Source organism: Acomys minous (genome assembly GCF_964271855.1).
Source record: "Acomys minous genome assembly, chromosome: 16".
NCBI lineage: Eukaryota > Metazoa > Chordata > Mammalia > Rodentia > Muridae > Acomys > Acomys minous.
Window position 1 is genome coordinate 86,319,728 of NC_140498.1, and position 19,056 is coordinate 86,338,783.

Here is a 19,056-nt window from a genome sequence, read left to right on the forward strand (position 1 = left end):
GAAGAATAATGTGAAAACATGGTGTTGGCTGCATTATAATCTTACAAATACATGTTTAAAGTATTATTACAGAGACAAAAATTTATTATCATTCAATATTCTGGTTCTTTTTAATTAGCCCAAAGGTTTAAAAAATAGCTTCCAGCTAGGCTTGGTGGCTCATACCTGTCATCCCAGCACTCAGGAGGCAGAGGCAGGTGGGTCTCTGTGAGTTTGAGACCAGACTGGTCCACAAAGCGAGTCCAGGACAGCCAGGACTACACAGAGAAACACTGTCTCGAGAAAACAAGAAAAGAAGAAGAAGGAGAAGAAGAAATAAATAAATAAATAGCCCTGGGTGGGAGTAGTAGCTCACACTTTTAACCCCAGAACTGGAGAGGCAGAGGCAGCAGATCTCTGAGTTCAAGGCCAGCCTGGTCTACAGAGGTACACAGTGAGACCATGTCTAGAAAACAAAAACCACAACAAAGAAAAAGCAAGTTTTTTTTGTTTTGTTAACCTTTACCCTTGACCAATTTGTATATGCCAGGTTAGGGCTAGCATATTACAACTATACAGAGCCTGTTGGTTTCCTGCGAAATTTTTTGGTTTTGCTTTTTGAGAAAGGGTCTCTCTGTGTAGCCTCGGCTGTCCTGAACGCACTTTGTAGACCAGGCTGGCCTTGAACTCACAGCAATTGGCCTGCCTCTGCCTCCCCAGTGCTAGGATTAAAGGCGTGACTACCACGCCCGGCAAGAAATTTTTATGTAAATGAAAATGCTAAAACAATCTGGACAAGTGTCACACCTAAGATACTAGTGAGCTCCTTAAAGCCATCTGAGCTCTGATATGCTTTTTTTTTTTTTTAAGACAGTGTCTCACTGGCTGTTCCAGAACTTGCTGTGTAAACCAGGCTGGCTTTGAGCTCACAGAGATCCGCTTGTCTCTGCTTCCTGAGCGCTGGGATTAAAAATATGTGTCAGGGGGCTAGAGAGATAGCTCAGAGGTCAGGAGCACTGAATACTCTTCCAGAGGTCCTGAGTTCAATTCCCAGCAACCACATGGTGGCTCTCAACCACCTATAATGTGATATGATGGCCTCTTCTGGCCTGCAGGTGTACACATATACATAGTAATAAATAAATAAATAAATAAATGTTTTTTAAAATGTGTGTCAGCACACCCAGCTCCATACATTCTTCTTGGGTTTTAGCTCCTCCTAGCAGTTCTTTGGAAAGTAGATGGGTCTTGTGTTGCCTGAGCTATAAGGGCAGAGTGAAGGCTCGTGGGACGGCTGGCCTCCACCTTATTCCAGCGTGCAGGTGCTGCCCGTGCTTTTCTGCAAGACCTTGGGCGCTTCCTGTGCCATCCCCTGTCCTCTTCCTCTGCTGGTGCTGCTAGGCCTTCTCCTTTGCAGTTTATGATAATCTTAGATTTTCCCATCTTATCTTGCTTAATTCTTCTAATAGTACAATCTAAGTTTACATAGAAAAACAAATACAGTATTTGCATTTAAATATAAGACCTAGCCAGGCATGGAGGCACATGCATTTAAACCCAGCATTCGGGATGATGAGGCAGGTGGATCTCAGTAAGTTTGAGGCCAGAGCTGTTACACCGAAAAACTCTTTCTCATAAAACCCAAAATAAATAAGTAAACAAACACATATAAAATCTAATGTCTCAGCCAGACGTGGTGGTGCAGGCCTTTAATCCCAGCACAAGGGAGGCAGAGACAGGCCTGGTCTACAAAGTGTCTAGGATAGCCAAGGCTACACAGAGAAACCCTGTCTGGAAAAAAACAAAAACAAACAAACAAATAAAAATCTAAAGTCTCCTCCCATATTCCTTGCTTAGTTAGTGTTTCTATTGCTGTGGCAAAACACCATTGATCAAAATCAACTGGGAAGGAAAAGGTTTATTTCGCTTATAAGTGTTGGACAGTCTGTAGGAATTCAAGTAGGGAGGAGTCTGGAGGCAGGAGCTGATGCAGAAGCCATGAGGAGTGCTGCTCACTGGGTGCTCCTCATGGCTTGCTCAGCCTGAGTTTGTAGGGCACCCAGGACATTGGCCCTGGAGTGGCACCACCCACAGTGAGCAAGGCCTCTTCCATCCGTTGCTGATTAAGAAAATGCGCCCCAGTCTTGCCTACAGCATTTTCTCAGTTGAGAGTCGTTTTTCTAAATGATTCTAGTTGTTGTCAGGTTGGCATAAACTAGTCTGGACAGATCTGTTCCTTAATCCTTACCCTTCAGTCTTTGACCTTAACCAACCACCTGCTTTAAGTCTTACTTTTTCTTACTTTGATTTTTAAATACATTTATTTTTTATGTATTTTCCCATGTATAAGAAAAATCTGTGCCAAAGTCGGGGGTCGTCTTATACGCAAGGTACTTACCTGCAGCTTGCTTCCCCTTGCTTCATATGTCCGGCGCATATTGGGGAGGGGGGTGCTGCAGCTGATTCCCTCTCTGTATGAGGAGAAGGAAGCAGGAAGGAACAAGCCGCACACATCTTCCTGTACCTCAAGGAGAAGAATGTGAGCGTGGATTAGCTCTCTCCATGAGAACCCGTCCTAGAGGGTTGTGTGTCTTCAGATTGAGTGTGGAGCTCGCCTTAAAGGGGCAGTGTAGGCCTGCATTGGCTGTCTGTGCCCTGCCTGCAAATAGACACATGCCAGAGTCTGCTGCACGGGGTGTGCGTTGGAAGAGGGATAGTCTTATATGGCGAGTGTATTCCTAATATAGTTTAACTGGATAGTTGGAGATCATCTTATACGGCCTGTCGTCTTATATGCTGGAAAATATTGTACTTTAATTGAGTTTTCAGCTTATTAACAAATATTTGTAAAACCAAGAAATAATCATTAAGAAGTCGCATACACAGAAATTGAGTGCTTTCAAGATGAACATGGTGAACTTGAAGGGCTGAGATTAGAGGACTGTGGATTCAGGATGATCTAAGATACATTAGTTTGAGACCAGCCTGAGAAAAACGGTGCTACCTTGTTAAAGGCGTGTATATATGGTTCTTGCACTTGGGAGGCAGAGGCCCAAGGCCAGCCTGATCTATCTAGATGAATTCAAGACCAGCTGGATACCTAGTAACATTGTTTAAAAAAAGAAAAAGAAAGGAAGGAAAGAAGGAAGGAAGGAAGGAAAGAAAATTAAGAGTGTGGTAGCACACTCCTGTAAACACCAGCACTTGAGAGTTGAAGGCAAAGGCAAGAGGATCAGGAATTCAAGGCCAGCCTTGGTTACACACTAAGTTTGAAACTATATGGTGCTACCTGAGGGTTTTTTTGTTTTGTTTTGTTTTTAAGGAAGGATGGTGAGTAGAAGATGGCTGTAGAGACAGCTTAAAGCAGTGATTCTCAACCTTCCTAATGCTGCCACCTTTTAATTTAATTCCTCATAGAGTGGTGACCCTCCAACCATAAAATTATTTTCGTTGCTACTTCATAACTAATTTTGCTACTATTATGAATTGTAATGTAAATATCTGTGTTTTCCCAGGAGTCTTAGGTGACCCCTGTGAAAGGGCCATTCAGCCCCCACGGGGGTCACAACCCACACATTGAGAATCTCTGGCTTAGGGATTAAGAGCAGCGCTGCAGTGCTGCTCTTCCAGAGCATCCAGGTCTGATTCCCAGCACCCACATGATGGCTCACAGCCATCTGTAACTTCAGCTCCAGGGGATTCACCACCTGCTTATGGCCTCCTTAAACTAGTTTGGCACACATATGATTACAAACATGCATACAGATAAAACACCCAAAACCATAAAATAATATATATATATTTTAAAAGATACTGCCCATACTGACATGGCTTTAACAGTCTACTATTTATGCTTCAGTGTACATTGTACCATATTCAACTATGCAAATGTTAATACATCTGCATGTGTGTGCTTTAGCAAATACATCAGAAATATATGTATACACAAATGTGTATATAAAAATAATACTAGCCAGGCATGGTGGCACACACCTTTAATCCCAGCACTGGGTAGGCAGAGGCAGGCGGATCTCTGTAAGTTCGAGAACAGCCTGGTCTACAGAGTGAGTCCAGGACAGCCAAGGCTACACAGAGAAACCCTGTCTCCAAAAAACAAAGCAAACTACCAAATTATCTTAATATTTATTTAGAATTTTCCCACTTCAGTATATATAGATTTATCTCACTTTTTCACAACTCTGTATTATTCCTTTCAATGGATTACTATAATCTACCTAGACATTTGCCCGCCTACATGTATGTAGCAAGCATACCAGTTTTCAGTATAGCATGCATTGGTAAAATTAGTAGTATCTGCTCTTATGTTTCTTCAGTCATGGGAGTTCTTCTTTAGGTGACTTCCTGGAAGCAGAGTTGCAGAATCAGACACTGCTGAGTGTTTATTTAATGCCCATCTCACTGTCGTCTCTAGAAGGCAATGTATAATTTAAGCAAGTGGGTTGCCATTGTTTTAAGGGTAGATTAACCAGAAGTCATATTTAACATTTTCATTTTCTTAACTTAATTTCCTGTATATACTTTGTCCTTTCCCACCTTTAAATGACTGCTTACTGAAGAAACAACTAAGCATGTGGAACAACATATCCGATGAGTTTCATTCTGATTCTGCCCTAAACTGTAAAGGGATACAGATGTGCTAATTTCTAATTTAGTGTGATTAAATCAGTTCAAGTTGAAATTAAATCATTGTGTTGACTCCCTAGGGAACAGTATACCAAAAATATTACTGAACAAGAAAACCTGGGTAAGGTAAGAATTCTTTTCTTAATGTTTCTAATTCAGACTTTTTTTTTTTTTTTTTTTTTGGCATGGCTCTGACATTGTCATTCTCTTTTGAAGATGACAGTTTCAGGGGGTTGTTAATTTCTTTCTTAAGAATTTAAAGGAGCAGGGCAGTGGTGGCGCACGCCTTTAATCTCAGCACTTGGGAGGCAGAGGCAGGATCGCTGTGAGTTCAAGGCCAGTCTGGTCTACAAAGTGAGTCTAGACAGCCAAGGCTACACAGAGAAACCCTGCCTGGAAAAACAAACAAACAAACAAAAGGAACCGGTGAGGTGGTGCTGAATGCTCAGTGTGTGCACCAAGCCTGATGACCTGAGTTCAGTCTGCAGGACCCATATGCACACATGCTAGAAAGAGAAAACTAACTCAGTCCTGTTTGAGGTCCTCTGACCTCCAAACACATATCAAGTTCACACACACACACACAGAGACAGAGAGACAGAGGAAACTTGTAAGTTCTGTACCTGATTCCTTTACATCCGTGGTTCTCAGCCTTCCTAATGCTGTGACCCTTTAATACAGTTTCTCATGTTGTGGTGACCCCAACTGAAAAATTATTTTTGTTCTTACTTCATAACTGTAGTTTTGCTACTATTCTAAATCGTAATGTAAATATCTGTGTTCTTTGATGATCTTAGGCGACCCCTGTGAAAGGGTCACTTGACCCCAAAGGGGTTGAGACCTATAGGTTCAGAACCACTGTTTTATAGGTGACACAGCTGCATCCAAAAGAAAGAAAAATGGAATTTTCATGTTTAAATTAGTTTTTATAAGCCTTCTTTTGTAAAATACACTAACAATAGATTGTTTAGATTTTTAGAAGTTAATATGATTATCAGATTTTCTTCTAAACATTCCATGTTATGTTAATGTGAGACTATTCCCCTTTTTCTCTTGTTCAGAAATATCTTGTGGGGCTGGAGAACTGGCTCAGTGGTTAGGAGCTCTTCCAGAGGACCAGGTTCAATTCCTAGCACCCACATGGTGCCTCTCAGTTGTCTATGTAACTCCAGCTCCAAGGAAGCCCATGTCCCCTGCTGGCATCTTCGGGGACCAGGCATGCATGTGGTGCAGACATCAATGTAGGCAACACACCCAAAACACATCCAGATAAACATATACATATGTTATTATATATAGTTATATACACAGAGAAACCCTGTCTCAAAAATCAAAAAAATTATATACACATACAAATACGTTTATACATTAATGTTATAATTTATAATCTTATAAATTTATATTATAAAAGTATAGATCATATATATAATGTTATAAATATCTGTTTGTATAAATATTATATTTTGTAATGTTTTGATATTATAATTACATAAACATATGTTTATAATATATTTAAATATATAGTATATGCTCAGAACTCTTAACTATTTTAAGTATGTTTTAATGGTCTTTTAAAATACTTTTATTAACTTGTGAGCATAAGACATTGGTGATGAGAGACATTGCAGCATGAACTTACACGTGCTAAGCGTGTGCCTCCTGTATTATATAAGAAATGGTCAGCTACATTACAGTTACATCTGAACACTCTCCTGTGTTCCTGCTCTATTTGCCTCAGTACCCATCACTGGGGTGGGCAGTATTTAATCAGTGCTTCAATCTCGCCTTCACCCAGTTTGTGCTCTTATTTGGGCAAGCACCAGCCACCAGCACGCTCATTTGTCCTGAGCGTCAGTGGATGAGCTGTGTCCTAACGAGGGAGATGAGGTGTTGCTGTGTGGTAGCCCTGTGGTGTGCTGGCTTGCCTGTCCCCTCCCTGGTGCTTGTGTCGTCACAGCTTCTATTGGTGCTCCTGTCCCACGGCTCCCCTGTGTGTTCACTGCCACCTCTGCCTGTCCTCCTTGCTCCATCTTCGTTCTCACTACCCTTTCTTACCAGCTTTCCTCAGTTTACGGAATTTGTTGTAAACCAGTCTTAGCATGTGGAACCATCTAGACTGCTGGTAACAAAAATAATTCTGAGGGCTGGAGAGATGGCTCAGTGATTAAAAGCACTGGCTGCTCTTCCGGAGGACCAAGTTCCCAGCACCTACACGGCGTCTCACATCCACCTGTAACCCTCTTCTGACCTCCATGGGGCCCAGGCATGCATGTGGTACAACAAACATACACTCAGGCAAACATCCACACATAGAAAGTAAAAAGAAGGAAGTCTTTTCTTTCTTTTTCCTTTTTTTTTTTTTTTTTTTTTAAGTTTTTTGAGACAGAGTTTCTCTTTTGTTTGTTTGGTTTGGTCTGGTTTTCCGATTATGGTTTTTGGTTTTTCAAGACAGTGATTCTCTGTGTAGGCTTGGCTGTCCTGGACTCGCTTTGTAGACCAGGCTGGCCTTGAAGCGACAAGGTTTCTCTGCATAGCCCTGGCTGTTCTGGAACTTGCTTTGTAGTATGGCTGGCAATAAATCTTGTTTGTTTTTGTTTGTTTGTTTGCTTGAGACAGGGTTTCTCTGTGTAGCCCTGGCTGTCCTGAACTCACTTTGTAGACCAGGCTGCCCTCGAACTCACAGTGATTCGCCTCCCTCTGCCTCCCAAGTGCTAGGATTAAAGGCATGTGCCACCACACCCAGCAACTTATTTGTTTTTTACACTTAATCTTAACCAAAAAGTTGAGAAGCAATATGTTTGGTTGGTTGGTTTATGTGTATGAGTGTTTTCTACATGTATGTACCTATGCTACATGCACGCATCAGAGCCCCTGTTCTGGAGTTACAGGTGATTGTGAGCCACTATGTGGATGCTGGGAGTCAAGCATGAGTCCTTTGCAAGAACAGCCAATGTGTTTAGCTCTGAGCTGTCACCGAGCCCCCTTTTCTGATATTTGTAATTTCAAGTCATTCTACATGTACCATAAATTGAGTTAACTTTTAAAGTATTCTTAGTGTGTTTTAGAGGAGAGGACAGTTGCTTCATTATCACTCACGAAGTGTATAAAACATACCATACTCCCCTGCCTCGTGACAACAGAAGTAAATCCATTTAACCAATAATTTATTATTCTTGGGTTTTTGTTTTTAATCATAGAAACTCCGGGAAAAACAAAAGGCTGTACGAGAAAGTCATGGTCCAAATATGAAGCAAGCCAAGATGTGGCGTGATCTTGAGCAACTGATGGAATGTAAAAAACAATGCTTTCTAAAACAGCAAAATCAAAGCTCCATTGGTCAGGTAATTCAGGAGGGCGGAGAGGACCGGCTGGTGCTCTGAGCCCTGTGTCCTCGGGCTTAAGTCGCCACTGGCTTACTGGCGAAGAGCACATCGCCAGCGCCTGCCTTCTCGGAAGTGACTTACTCATCCTTTGCTTTCAGACTAGCCATCCCTTCTAAAGTTGTCTTGGAAAATGAAGTGAAGGCAGATCAGGTTTTAAAGGGCTTTTTAACATGAAGAAGAGGCTTTCTTTGTTTGTTTAGCTTAGACGTCGAGTGGTGTCTCCTGAGTTTTATGAGAAAGGACTAAGCTTGCTATCTGTAATATAAACACGTGTCCATTAAGAACCATGTAGTTTTTAAAGCTGTAATAACTGATGGATTAATGTTTTTCTTGGTCTTTTTTTTTCTTCTGACTTTAGAGGACCCTTTTAGGAACTAGTATCTTGTTTTGAAGAAACATTTGTCTGAAGTCAGCAGTCCCTACAGTTTCACTTCAGTTCCTTTCTCTTCTATAAATGCAAACCAGTTTAATATTTTGTAAAGCATTTATGCTGTTCATATGATTTAAAATCAAATAAAGCTTGATACATGCCATTGCTTCAATAACATAGTTGTGTCAAAATTTTTCTTTTAAAAGTATTTTATAATATTCATGTCTCATTTCAAAGGATTGTTACTTATTTTCACCAAATATTGAATATGGGTTTAATAACACAACCATTTGATTGTCCTGAGGACTGTTATTAAGAATATAAAAATTGTCATAAAATATAGATGCTACATAGGCTTGAAAAGTAACACAGGATTCCTAGTGAAATGTAGGAATCCAAAGTGCTTCCAGCCTCTGCTTCATTTGGACTAGATACATAAGGATTTCTCTGGTCTTCCTTACAGAAAGATAGCAAACTCACGTGTTCTGTTACTTCATTTTGGCTTCAATCTGTTTTTCAAAATATCTTGTCTTTAGATCTGAAAACTCAGGTTTTAAATTGTTAGTATGTCCTCTTTAGGCTATTTCTTTTTTTTCTTTTTCTTTTTTTTTAACTGCCTTTAAAAAAAGTAATGAGGCCAGGTGTAGTGGTGCAGGCCTTTAATTCCATCACTCAGAGGCAGAGCCAGGAGGACCTCTGTGAATTCAAGGCCAGCCTGGTCCACAAAAGGGAGTCTGGGACAGCAAAGACTATGTTATGCAGAGAAACCCTGTTTTGAAAAGCCAAAAAATAAAAAATAATAAAATAAAAATAAACACCTAATGGAAATTTGTGTCATGTAAAATATGCAGATATGGATCTTTGTCTCAAGTTTGATCTACTCTTAATATTTGTTTGAAAGCTTCTGTATTAGTAATCAGAATCTCAGTGTCTGCCTCCACTCTATGCATGGGTACACACTCACACTGTCTCACACTCTATGCATGGGTACACACTCACACTCTCTCACACTCTATGCATGGGTACACACTCACACTCTATGCATGGGTACACACTCACACTCTATGCATGGGTACACACTCACACTCACACTCTATGCATGGGTACACACTCACACTCTATGCATGGGTACACACTCACACTCACACTCTCAAAGAAGAGAGAAGGGGGGAAGGGGAGAGCATCGCAGGGTCTGGTGGAGTCTGGTCCGTAGTTTCTTTATCCTCTTATGTGGTCAAGTGTCAGCTGCCAGCATTGCCCTTCTGTGCTTTCATAGACCAGAAGGTAAGAGAAGAAAGGCTGTGTTAGTATGTGGAAAGAAACCCCTCTCAATTCGGTAATGCTTTTTGGACACCAACGTAGATTATGCTCAAGTCAGATGAACTGTCAGCTTGATGTGTTTTCAGTAGTATATAAAGCTCTGTTAGCCAGAGTGTGAATTCTGTAACAAACACTTGAAAGACTAGGTGACTTTTCCCCCAGAGATAATCTCACAAGATTACTATACCTAGAGGCTAGCCTACTTTTAGCCCTCTCCTCTCATTCTCTTGAGTTCTGGCCTGTGAAGGACAGCCCAGGCCTGCTGCAGGCTCTGATTGATCCTCACCTGGCATCATTGCTCTGTGCACAGCAAGTGTACAGATTACACACAAAGGTAGCTCCAAAACTGCTTTATTAATTCACGCAGAACATCGTTATCACTTCAAGAACAGCAGGCTGAAAAAACTCTAAAAGAACAAGTTATTTATAGCTTTTATGTAACATTGGACACTTAGTAACTCGGCTCACTTGGTTTCCTGCAGACTTCCCTTCCACTCGCCCATGACTTGATTGGAGCCTGAGAAGCTTTGACTCACCTGACAGGTTCTGACAGCTTGTACTTAGGAAAGAAGAGCTTGCTCCACTTTTTCCTTCAAGGTTAATATGCTAACTAGCTAATTGATGAGAGCACTTAATCGTTTTAGAAAATAGTGTGTCTTTCATGTGATGGCCCAAATAAAGGAGAAAAATGTCGCCCGTGAATCTGCCGCTGAGGTCTGATTTCCTTCTCTGGACTGGTGCTGCCAGCTGTTGTGAGGACTTTGACAGTCAGTAGCAACTCCCTCTCACTCACTATTGGTTCAGGAAACAATCCTGTGGTGCACCCTTTAAGAAGAATCTAGAAGTAGGATGTACTTCCTGTTACAATCAGCTGCACTCAGGGTCACATTTTCCAGAGCTAGGGAGCAGACTAGATGACCTCAGAACTCTTGAACGTGAAGGGAAATCAACCCAGAAACTGTGAACCCTCTAGCTTTTCCCTTAGGCTGGGGTGTCCTGCCATGCTGGGTTTTTTGTTTGTTTTGTTTCTTGGTTTTTGTGGGTTTTTTTGCTTTGTTTTGTTTTGTTTTTTGTTTTTGAGACAGGGTTTCTCTGTGTAGCCTTGGCTGTCCTAAACTCCCTTTGTAGACCAGGCTGGCCTGGAGCTCACAGCCATCCACCTGCCTCTGCCTTCCACAGTGCTAGGATTATAGGAGTGCACCACCACGTCCAGCTCTGCCATGCTGTTTTCATTGAGCTGGTGACAATTCTAAAACAATCCATAGCATCTCATTTGCCTTTATTTGATGTTTGTCATTCTGCTGAATTCTTAGCCTGCATGACATTTAAACATTTTTGGGGGAAATTTTAAGGTCTGTACACTTTCCAAGTGTGTTTCTTAAGTTTTCAATGCTAAGATGATACCAAGCATTTTTAAAAATAATTTGAATAAAATAAAAGGCTGTATATGCACTCCAACTAAAAAATGTGTAAATTGTCAGGATTCTTTGGATTTGAATTTGAAAAAAAAATGCATCATGAGTAATGCAGACAAAGCTGTCTTTACACAGGCCAAGTTTATAGTGAAAACTAATTGTGGAGGTGTATGTCTCAGAGAACCATCATCTTACATAGGTCCTGATGAGTGTGAATAAAAGGTTTGTTTCTACAGAGAGTTACAGACACTTACGTCATACCTCTTGCTTGGCAGGAAGGAGTTTGCCTTCGGCAGCAGGTGATGGGCACCCTGCTGATTAGCCTGCCCTGAGCTTGCTGGCCCACAGTTGGGCCATGCTGTGGCGAGGTAAGTCTGTGCGTATGTAACACGTTGTCTTTCAGACAGTCTACAGAAGCCAGAAAAGAAACAGATCTGTACCTCTGTCATAGACATGATTACCTCTGCACTTAGGCTGGCAAGTCCTTCCTCTCCCCCAAATGAGGGCAGTCTAATTAGAGCTGTTTGCTGTGGCGGCCAGGCCCTGGCGTGTGGGGAGTGGTTTGTCTGGGGAGGGTAGAGAAGGATCATTAGAGGTGGTCTGTGTGTTTTGATGTTTCACCCTCTGTCTCAAGACAGTCTTGAAGCTGCTGGGTTTTGTTGTTGTTGGTTTTTTTTTTTTTTTTTCTTTTTCGAGACAGTGTTTCTCTGTGTAGCCTTAGCTGTCCTGGACTCACTTTGTAGCCCAGGCTGGCCTCAAACTCACAGCGATCCGCCTGCCTCTGCCTCCCAAGTGCTGGGATTAAAGGCACGTGCCACCATGCCTGGCCCAAGACAGTCTTTAAAAACAAAAACAAAAAAGAAACCAGGCACACTGTGCAAGAATATGGCTTATTCTTACCCACTCCTTGCAAAAGAAAAAAAAAAAAACACAGAGTCCAAATAAGTAGTTTTTGAGAGGCCTGGACAAACACGTGCTTTCTGCTCCCATGCTCCCTCTTTTGGAAAACTGGAAGTACTTTGTTGGTCCCTGGTAATTTCACAATTTCCTTTCTAGAACCAGAGAGCCTTGCGTCACTTAGCTGGTTTGCTGTTGTGGAAATTCACTATTCAGAACACAGGGAGAAATGAAAGATTTCTGTTTCCCTGTGAGGTCTTAAGTTTCTGCTCCAGTTCAGGATGTAACAGTTGGTCCCTGTGAGGAGCTGCTCAATGCCACACTTGGTAGATAGCATAGAAATGAGCAGAGGACAGGCGCTGGGGATGACTCATGCCGCCCTTTGTTAGCAGGACCTCTGAGGGAGCCCAGCCAGCCGGTGCACCAGCTGCTGCCCTTGCAGCACGTTGCTGGCCAGCTCTGAAGACTAGCTGCACCTCGCTCCTCACAAGGGAGCCTGTTCCTTCTGGAGCACTGTGGTGTCACAGAATGGACTTGGTTAAAACCTTCATTAAACAAAGCAACAGAGTAACAGATTTTTATACCTTGAAGCTTTGTAATCATAATGCTAAAAAAGAAGGTACTTGAACCATTACTGAGTGCCAAGTATGTGCCAGGCACAGTCCCAGAAGCTCCTATGGGAAGCAAGGTGATTGTCACAGCGAGGCAGGGACAGTTACCCCTGTTTACAGATGAGGAAGCTGAAGCGCAGAGACTTCCACAGTACGACCCAGGTAATGACTGCGGCAGAGCTGGCGTCCAAAACCTGTGCTCTTGACTGCTGCCTTGGTGGGGCCCAGTGTATACACCGGGCGTTTATGTGTAACAAGTTGGTGACTGTACCATCTTTAAAAATTGGATCTGTGGCCGGGCGTGGTGGCGCACGCCTTTAATCCCAGCACTCGGGAGGCAGAGGCAGGCAGATCGCTGTGAGTTCGAGGCCAGCCTGGTCTACAAAAGTGAGTCCAGGACAGCCTAGGATACATAGAGAAACCCTGTCTACAAAAACAAAAACAAAAACAAAAAAATGGATCTGTGGCCTGGACAGATGCTTAGTGGTTAGAGCACTGGCTGCTCCTGCACACCCGGGTTTAATTCCCAGCACCCACACAGAGGCTCCCACCTGTCTGTAAGTCCAGTTCCAGGGCATCTGATACCACTTTTGGCCTCCTCAGGCATTACTCACATGTTTCACAAACATACATTCAGGCAAAACGCCCATGTGTATAAAGTAGTTTAAAATAAAAACTGGGTTTGTCCACTGTATCTGAAAACAGATTTTACCTAATGCTTGCAGTGAGCTGTGTCAGACAAAGGCTTACTTGTGGAAATATGCTTAATTGTACTTAATCCAAAATTATTTTGGCTATTTTATAAGCATCTCTTGCCATGTTTTTCTATGAACTTCTCAAGACATGGCCTCTTTATAGACCCCAAAATTGTGTAAGATACTTTAGTAACTGGAAAATGAAATCTAATTCATTTATTTACGTGCTAGCTTTATCTTCTGCCGGTGTGACTCTCTACTAGGCTATGAAATGTAAATTCTGCATGGCCTGGGTTTCACTCTAAAAACCTCATAGCCAGGCAGGCAAGGTGGCTTAGCAGGGGAAGGTGCTTGATACCAGGCCTGGCAATCTGAGGTGACCCTTGGGACCCTTAAGGAAATGAAAGTCATTTTCTGACCGCATACTTATACACAATAGGTGGACTTTTCAGAACTCACAGATTCAAATACTATGTAGAAAAGTAATGTTATATGTTTGAAAATGGTTAGAGGAATGATTTAAGGAGAGGTGAGGCACGCCTAGGTTTGCAAGGATGACCTAAGATGTTATGAAAGTTCTTATGGGGAAAAATGGAAGATACGAAAACATTTAAGGGGCCAGGCAGTGGTGGCGCACGCCTTTAATCCCAGCACTAGGAAGGCAGAGGCAGGTGGATCTCTGAGTTTGAGTCCAGCCTGGTCTACAGAGTGACTTCCCAGAGAAACCCTGTCTTGAAAAAACAAAAAACAAAACAGAACTTAAGGGGCTGGAGAGACACTCAGCAGTTATAAGCACCAGCTGTTCTTGCAGAGGAGCTGGCGTGGGCCCCCAGCACGCACACGCAGGCTCACAACTGCCTGTAACTCCACTTTCATGGGAACTAATATCCTTTTTTTTTTTTTTTTTTTGGTCTCTTGGAGCACTGCACTCACACTGTCCACATACAAATATGCAGAAACACACACAAACATGCAAGAATATAAATAAGTAAGTTAAAAAATTACTTAAGAGTATGGCATGTTCAGGAAATGACAAGAAATCTCGGTGAGTAACCAGGTTCCATCAGAATAGGAAAGAACACGCGTGTGCTGAGCTCTGTGCTTGTCGCCACCCCAGTCCCACCTGACTCCCAGATCTGCTGTTTGATGCTTCAGTTACGTTTGGTCAACTGTACTCCAAAAAGAGATGTGGCCCAGTGGTCAAAGGCACTGGCTGCTCTTCCAGAGGACTCAGGTTCAATCCCCAGTACCCACAATGCAACTCAAAACTGTCTGTAACTTCTGTTCCAGATCTGACATCCTCACATTGACACACATGTGGGCAAAACACCAGTGTACACAGTTTTTTAAAATGTCATAATAATTCATAAGGTTTTGTTTTTTGTTTTTTTCGAGACAGGGTCTCTCTGTGTTAGCCTTGTCTATCCTAGACTCACTTTGTAGACCAGGCTGGCCTCGAACTCACAGTGATCTGTCAGTTTCTGTCTCCTGAGTGCTGGAATTAAGGACGTGCACCACCACACCTGGCAATAATTCATAAGCTTTAAATAACTTTTGTCATAGTATATTATTTTAATCTTAATTTGTTGTTACTACTATTAAGTTAAAATCATATGTATGAATGTATAGAAAAAAACCTAGTATATAATAAAAAGTGTGGTTTGGCACTATTTTTAACTTTGAGGACCCACTGGGGGAGGGGCTCAACTAGACTATATGAAAATAGAAAGTATGGGGCTGGAGAGATGGCTCAGAGGGTAAGAGCACTGGCTGCACTTCGAAACGTCCTGAGTTCAATTCCCAGCAACCACATGGTGGCTCAAAACCATCTATAATGAGACCTGGTGTGCTCTGTACATGTAGACAAAACACTATATACATAATAAATAAATAAATCTTTAAAAAATAAAATAGAAAGTATGGCTGCTGGCATTAAGCATATTTTTTTTTTTGAGACATTGTCTCTGTGTTACCCTTGGTTTTCCTGGAGTCACTTTGTAGACCGGGCTGGCCTCGAACTCACAGGGATCTGCCTGCCTCTGCCTCCCAAGTATTGGAACTAAAGGCGTGCACCACCACACCTGATTGGCACTAAGCAGATTTAAAACACACTAGCAACAGTAAACATCCAGATCTAATAACCAGGGGCTAAATATGCTGGAGCAGTGGAAGGTCAACCAAAACAGGGATCTAGAATATTCCTTGCTAAATGCCTCCCATTCTGGGGAGTTCTTTCTCACTTTTCCTAAATAAATCTGTGTTCGTTCTGCTTTAAAAAAAAAAAAATCAGGGACCTGGATCTGGCACAGTGACCCATGCCTACTGTCCTGGTTCTTGGGAGCTAAAACAATTAAGACAAGAGGGTCCCTAGCTCAGGAGTTCAGTACCAGCCTGGCAATAATGCGATAAAGGATGGTGGACAGGTTGAGGGAGAAGCAAAGAGAAAAGGAAAAACCAAAACCAGGGAGGGATCTAAAGAAAAGAAGATGAAGGGAAAGTCAAGGAGGCTTCATCAAAGAGGTGGGAATTGGCTTGTGCCTGGAAGATGAGTAAGAGAAGGGCAGTGAGGACAGCTGGAGGTGACACTGCCTGCCACTCCCACGGCCAGCGCCGGGATGAGCAGCGGAACCCACAGCAGAAGAGGTCTGGAGTGCTTGTTTAGCCAATAAGCAGAACTACCTCAGATTTTCAATACCTCAAGATAACAATGTTTATTACAAAGAGCAGAACTCCACTGGACTTCTCGACACTCATGTTATGACTTAGTTTATTTCCTTTTTTTTTTTTTTTTTTTGACAAGGTTTCTCTGTGTAGCGCTGACTATCCTGGACTCGCTTTTTATACCAGGCTGGCCTCGAACTCACAAAGATCCGTCTGCCTCTGGCTCCTGAGTGCTGGGATTAAAGGCGTGCACCACCACATTTGGCTACTTTATGTCCTTTATATTGTGCGTAGAGCACTACAATCCTTTTGGGGCTTAAGATCTCATAGAGGACTGATGGCAAATTCAAAAAGAAGAAAGCCCTTTTGGCTGAGCCATCTAGTCCAGCCCAGTGAAGAGCAGTGCCCATGTTTCCACCTCTTCTAGAAGCGTGTGTAGAATCTGGCTTGGAGAGGAACAGGGGCTCCATGGGGCATGTGAAACCTCCAGGAGAGAATGCCTTGAGGTACACAGCCAGAGCCTCCTGGGAATGAGGGAGGGGCTGCTTTGTGATGAGCAGTCCTTAGCCTCTAGTGGTCACGGTTCTCCATACTGTCCCGGCTTCCTTATGGACTGTTGATGAAACACATGCCCCTTGTGGACCTAACCGAGGTGGGGAGCAGCATTACAGACAATCAGCCGGTTAATCTGTTTATTACATTGGGGGAGGCAGGTGTTTTCACACCACTACAAAGACCAGGCTTTTAAGGAGGTACCTGTCTACACACACACACACACACACACACACACACACACACACACACACACACACACACACACACACACACATATATATATCATGTGTTTTGGGGGGGTGGTTTTGGTTTGGTTTGGTTTTTTGTGAAAAAAAGATTTGACAATTCTAAGGAATTAAGCTGAGGAACATAATATCTTAAAGGGATATTTTTGTTGGGAAAGATTTTTATAAGTTTATATGATTTCCTGTGTTTAAAACAACAACAACAACAACAACAACAACAACAACAAAACACCAAGCTGGTGTTTCACAGAGCTTGATTTCTTTCCCTTGGGAGTCAGGAGCGGTTTGGTTGGAACAGTTGCAGCACTGCCAGGGAGAGCCTCAGCCATCAAGACCACTTGCCAGGGACTTGGCCGTGTCAAACAAATGTTCAGCTTTCGTTCTGACACTTCTTGAAGAATTTGATTGAAACTATATATGTCCAGATAACACTCAGCAAAGTGCCCTTCTTACGTTTGTTTCAAGATATATTTGGAAACGAGAGAGATGACCTTGGCTCGGCTGCTTTTCCAATTTAGGACTTCTCCCTGGGTCTGCTGGACCATAGTCCCCAGCACTGCAAAGTCACCGAGTGGAAAGACGTTTTCGTTACTCTGTGCCATAAGTCCTCGGGTGGAGGGCCATTCCCCTAGCAATATGCTCTGCCTTTAAAGAAGGGCTATATTTAGCCCCAAACTCTATACGAGCCTTCTAACCATCTACTTCAAAACACGGTCGAGAAGCGCATGTGCTTTTCGTCAAAGCGCCTTTTCGGAATCTAAATTGAGCTGGTCTTAGTTTTGAAAAATATTTTAGCTTCTAAGAAATAAAAAAAACAGGCAACCTTTGTGTTTGCTTTCTGGCCTTCAAAATTTGGTGTGAAGCCAGAGTTCATTGCAGCTTGAAGCAAGGTCTAAGAGAAGAGTTTGGAGGCACCAATGTCCCCTTCTAAGGCTATTGCCACCTGTCCCAGATGGCAGTAGATTTTTCTACTAGTCCAGCCTCCTGCCTGAATGCCACAACTGGCTTCCAGCTGTAACTGCAGGCAGCCCATGGAGGTGGATGGTTTACACTCTACACTGCCATTACAGGGACATCCTTTCAGATGCTACTTTGCTTTTTTTTTTTTTTTTTTTGCATTTCTTGAAGGCAATCTCATTTTTAACTTGTCACGGCCTTTAAAATGTTTGTTTAGATTTACTTATTTAATTGTACATGCTTCCGTGTTTTGCCTGCATGGATGCCTGGTGCCCACAGGGGCCAGATGAGATTGTTGGATCCCCTGGTACGGAGGCTAGTAAGCCACCATGTGGGTGCTGGGAACTGAACCCAGGTAAGTGCTCTTAACCACTGAGCCATCTCTCCAGCCCCTAATCGTGGTTTTAGCATGGTGTAGATGGCCTCCTTGGTCAAGTGTTTTTTCTTTTATGCAAATAAGAATTGCAGTCTGATCATTGATTTTTTTCCTACTTAACACATCACCAGGGATAGAATCATCTTCCATTTTCATATGGTTTCCTAACGTGTTCCAGGCAACCAGAGCATTTACAGAGATGGTTATGTTGTGAGCAACTGTATGCAGCTCACACAGTACATTAATTTCCACTAATACGCTGTGCACACCCACACCACACAAGGAAATAAAGACGCCACATTCAAATAGTTTAAGAATAGCTTGTCCTCAAGAATTCCTTGTTATGTGCTTTGGAATCAAGCTTTACGTCAACTGTTAGCCACAAGGTAAATGATCTTGGCTGGATATAAAGCCAACACCAAATTCACGCCTAAGATACCTTTCCAGATGACCCTTCCCACCTGAGGATGGACACAGCTGCACTGTTTCATTATTACAGATTGTTATGCTAGCCTTACTTTGTAATGTCCTAACACAAAAACTGAAAACTTTTGTTGTTTTGGTTTTGTTTTCCTAAACAGGGTTGCTTTGTGTAGCCTTGCGTGTCCTGAACTCACTTTGTAGACCAGGCTGGCCTCAAACTCAGAGATCCGCCTGCCTCCGCCTGCAAACAGTTCTTGTTTAAGCCTTTGTCCCTTTATAAAAGCAGGCTTGGCGTGGCGGCTGCGCTGTGTACATTTCCATTGTTGTACTGGTGTTGAAGCAGGGCAGTTGCAAAAGTCACTCCACTGACCCAATTAAGCAAACAAGAGCTTGTGGTGCCTGAGCGGATTGATTGGCACAGGATAAGCTGTAAAGTTTGCGTTTCCTGGTTCGAGAGACTCCTCCTATTGCATAACTTTTCAACTGTGATTTTAGTGATATGGATAAGAAATTTTTTTTAAATGT

The 19,056-nt window shown here is 42.6% G+C and overlaps 1 protein-coding gene across 4 annotated transcripts in view; it reads left to right on the top strand.

Moving 5' to 3' along the window:
• The window catches only part of IFT81 (intraflagellar transport 81), a 67,270-nt gene extending 56,967 nt beyond the window's left edge, over positions 1 to 10,303 (top strand). For 2 of the 4 annotated variants that reach the window (XM_084762691.1, XM_084762692.1), the window contains exons 18-19: positions 4,704 to 4,749; positions 7,821 to 8,553. In XM_084762691.1, the coding sequence (XP_084618817.1) occupies positions 4,704 to 4,749; positions 7,821 to 8,003 (229 nt within the window). In that variant the 3' untranslated portion in view covers positions 8,004 to 8,553. Of the gene's footprint in view, positions 1 to 4,703; positions 4,750 to 7,820; positions 8,554 to 10,178 lie in introns of those variants that run through there. The other 2 variants (XM_084762693.1, XM_084762694.1) reach the window with 2 other exon arrangements.
• The last annotated feature ends 8,753 nt before the right edge of the window (positions 10,304 to 19,056 follow it).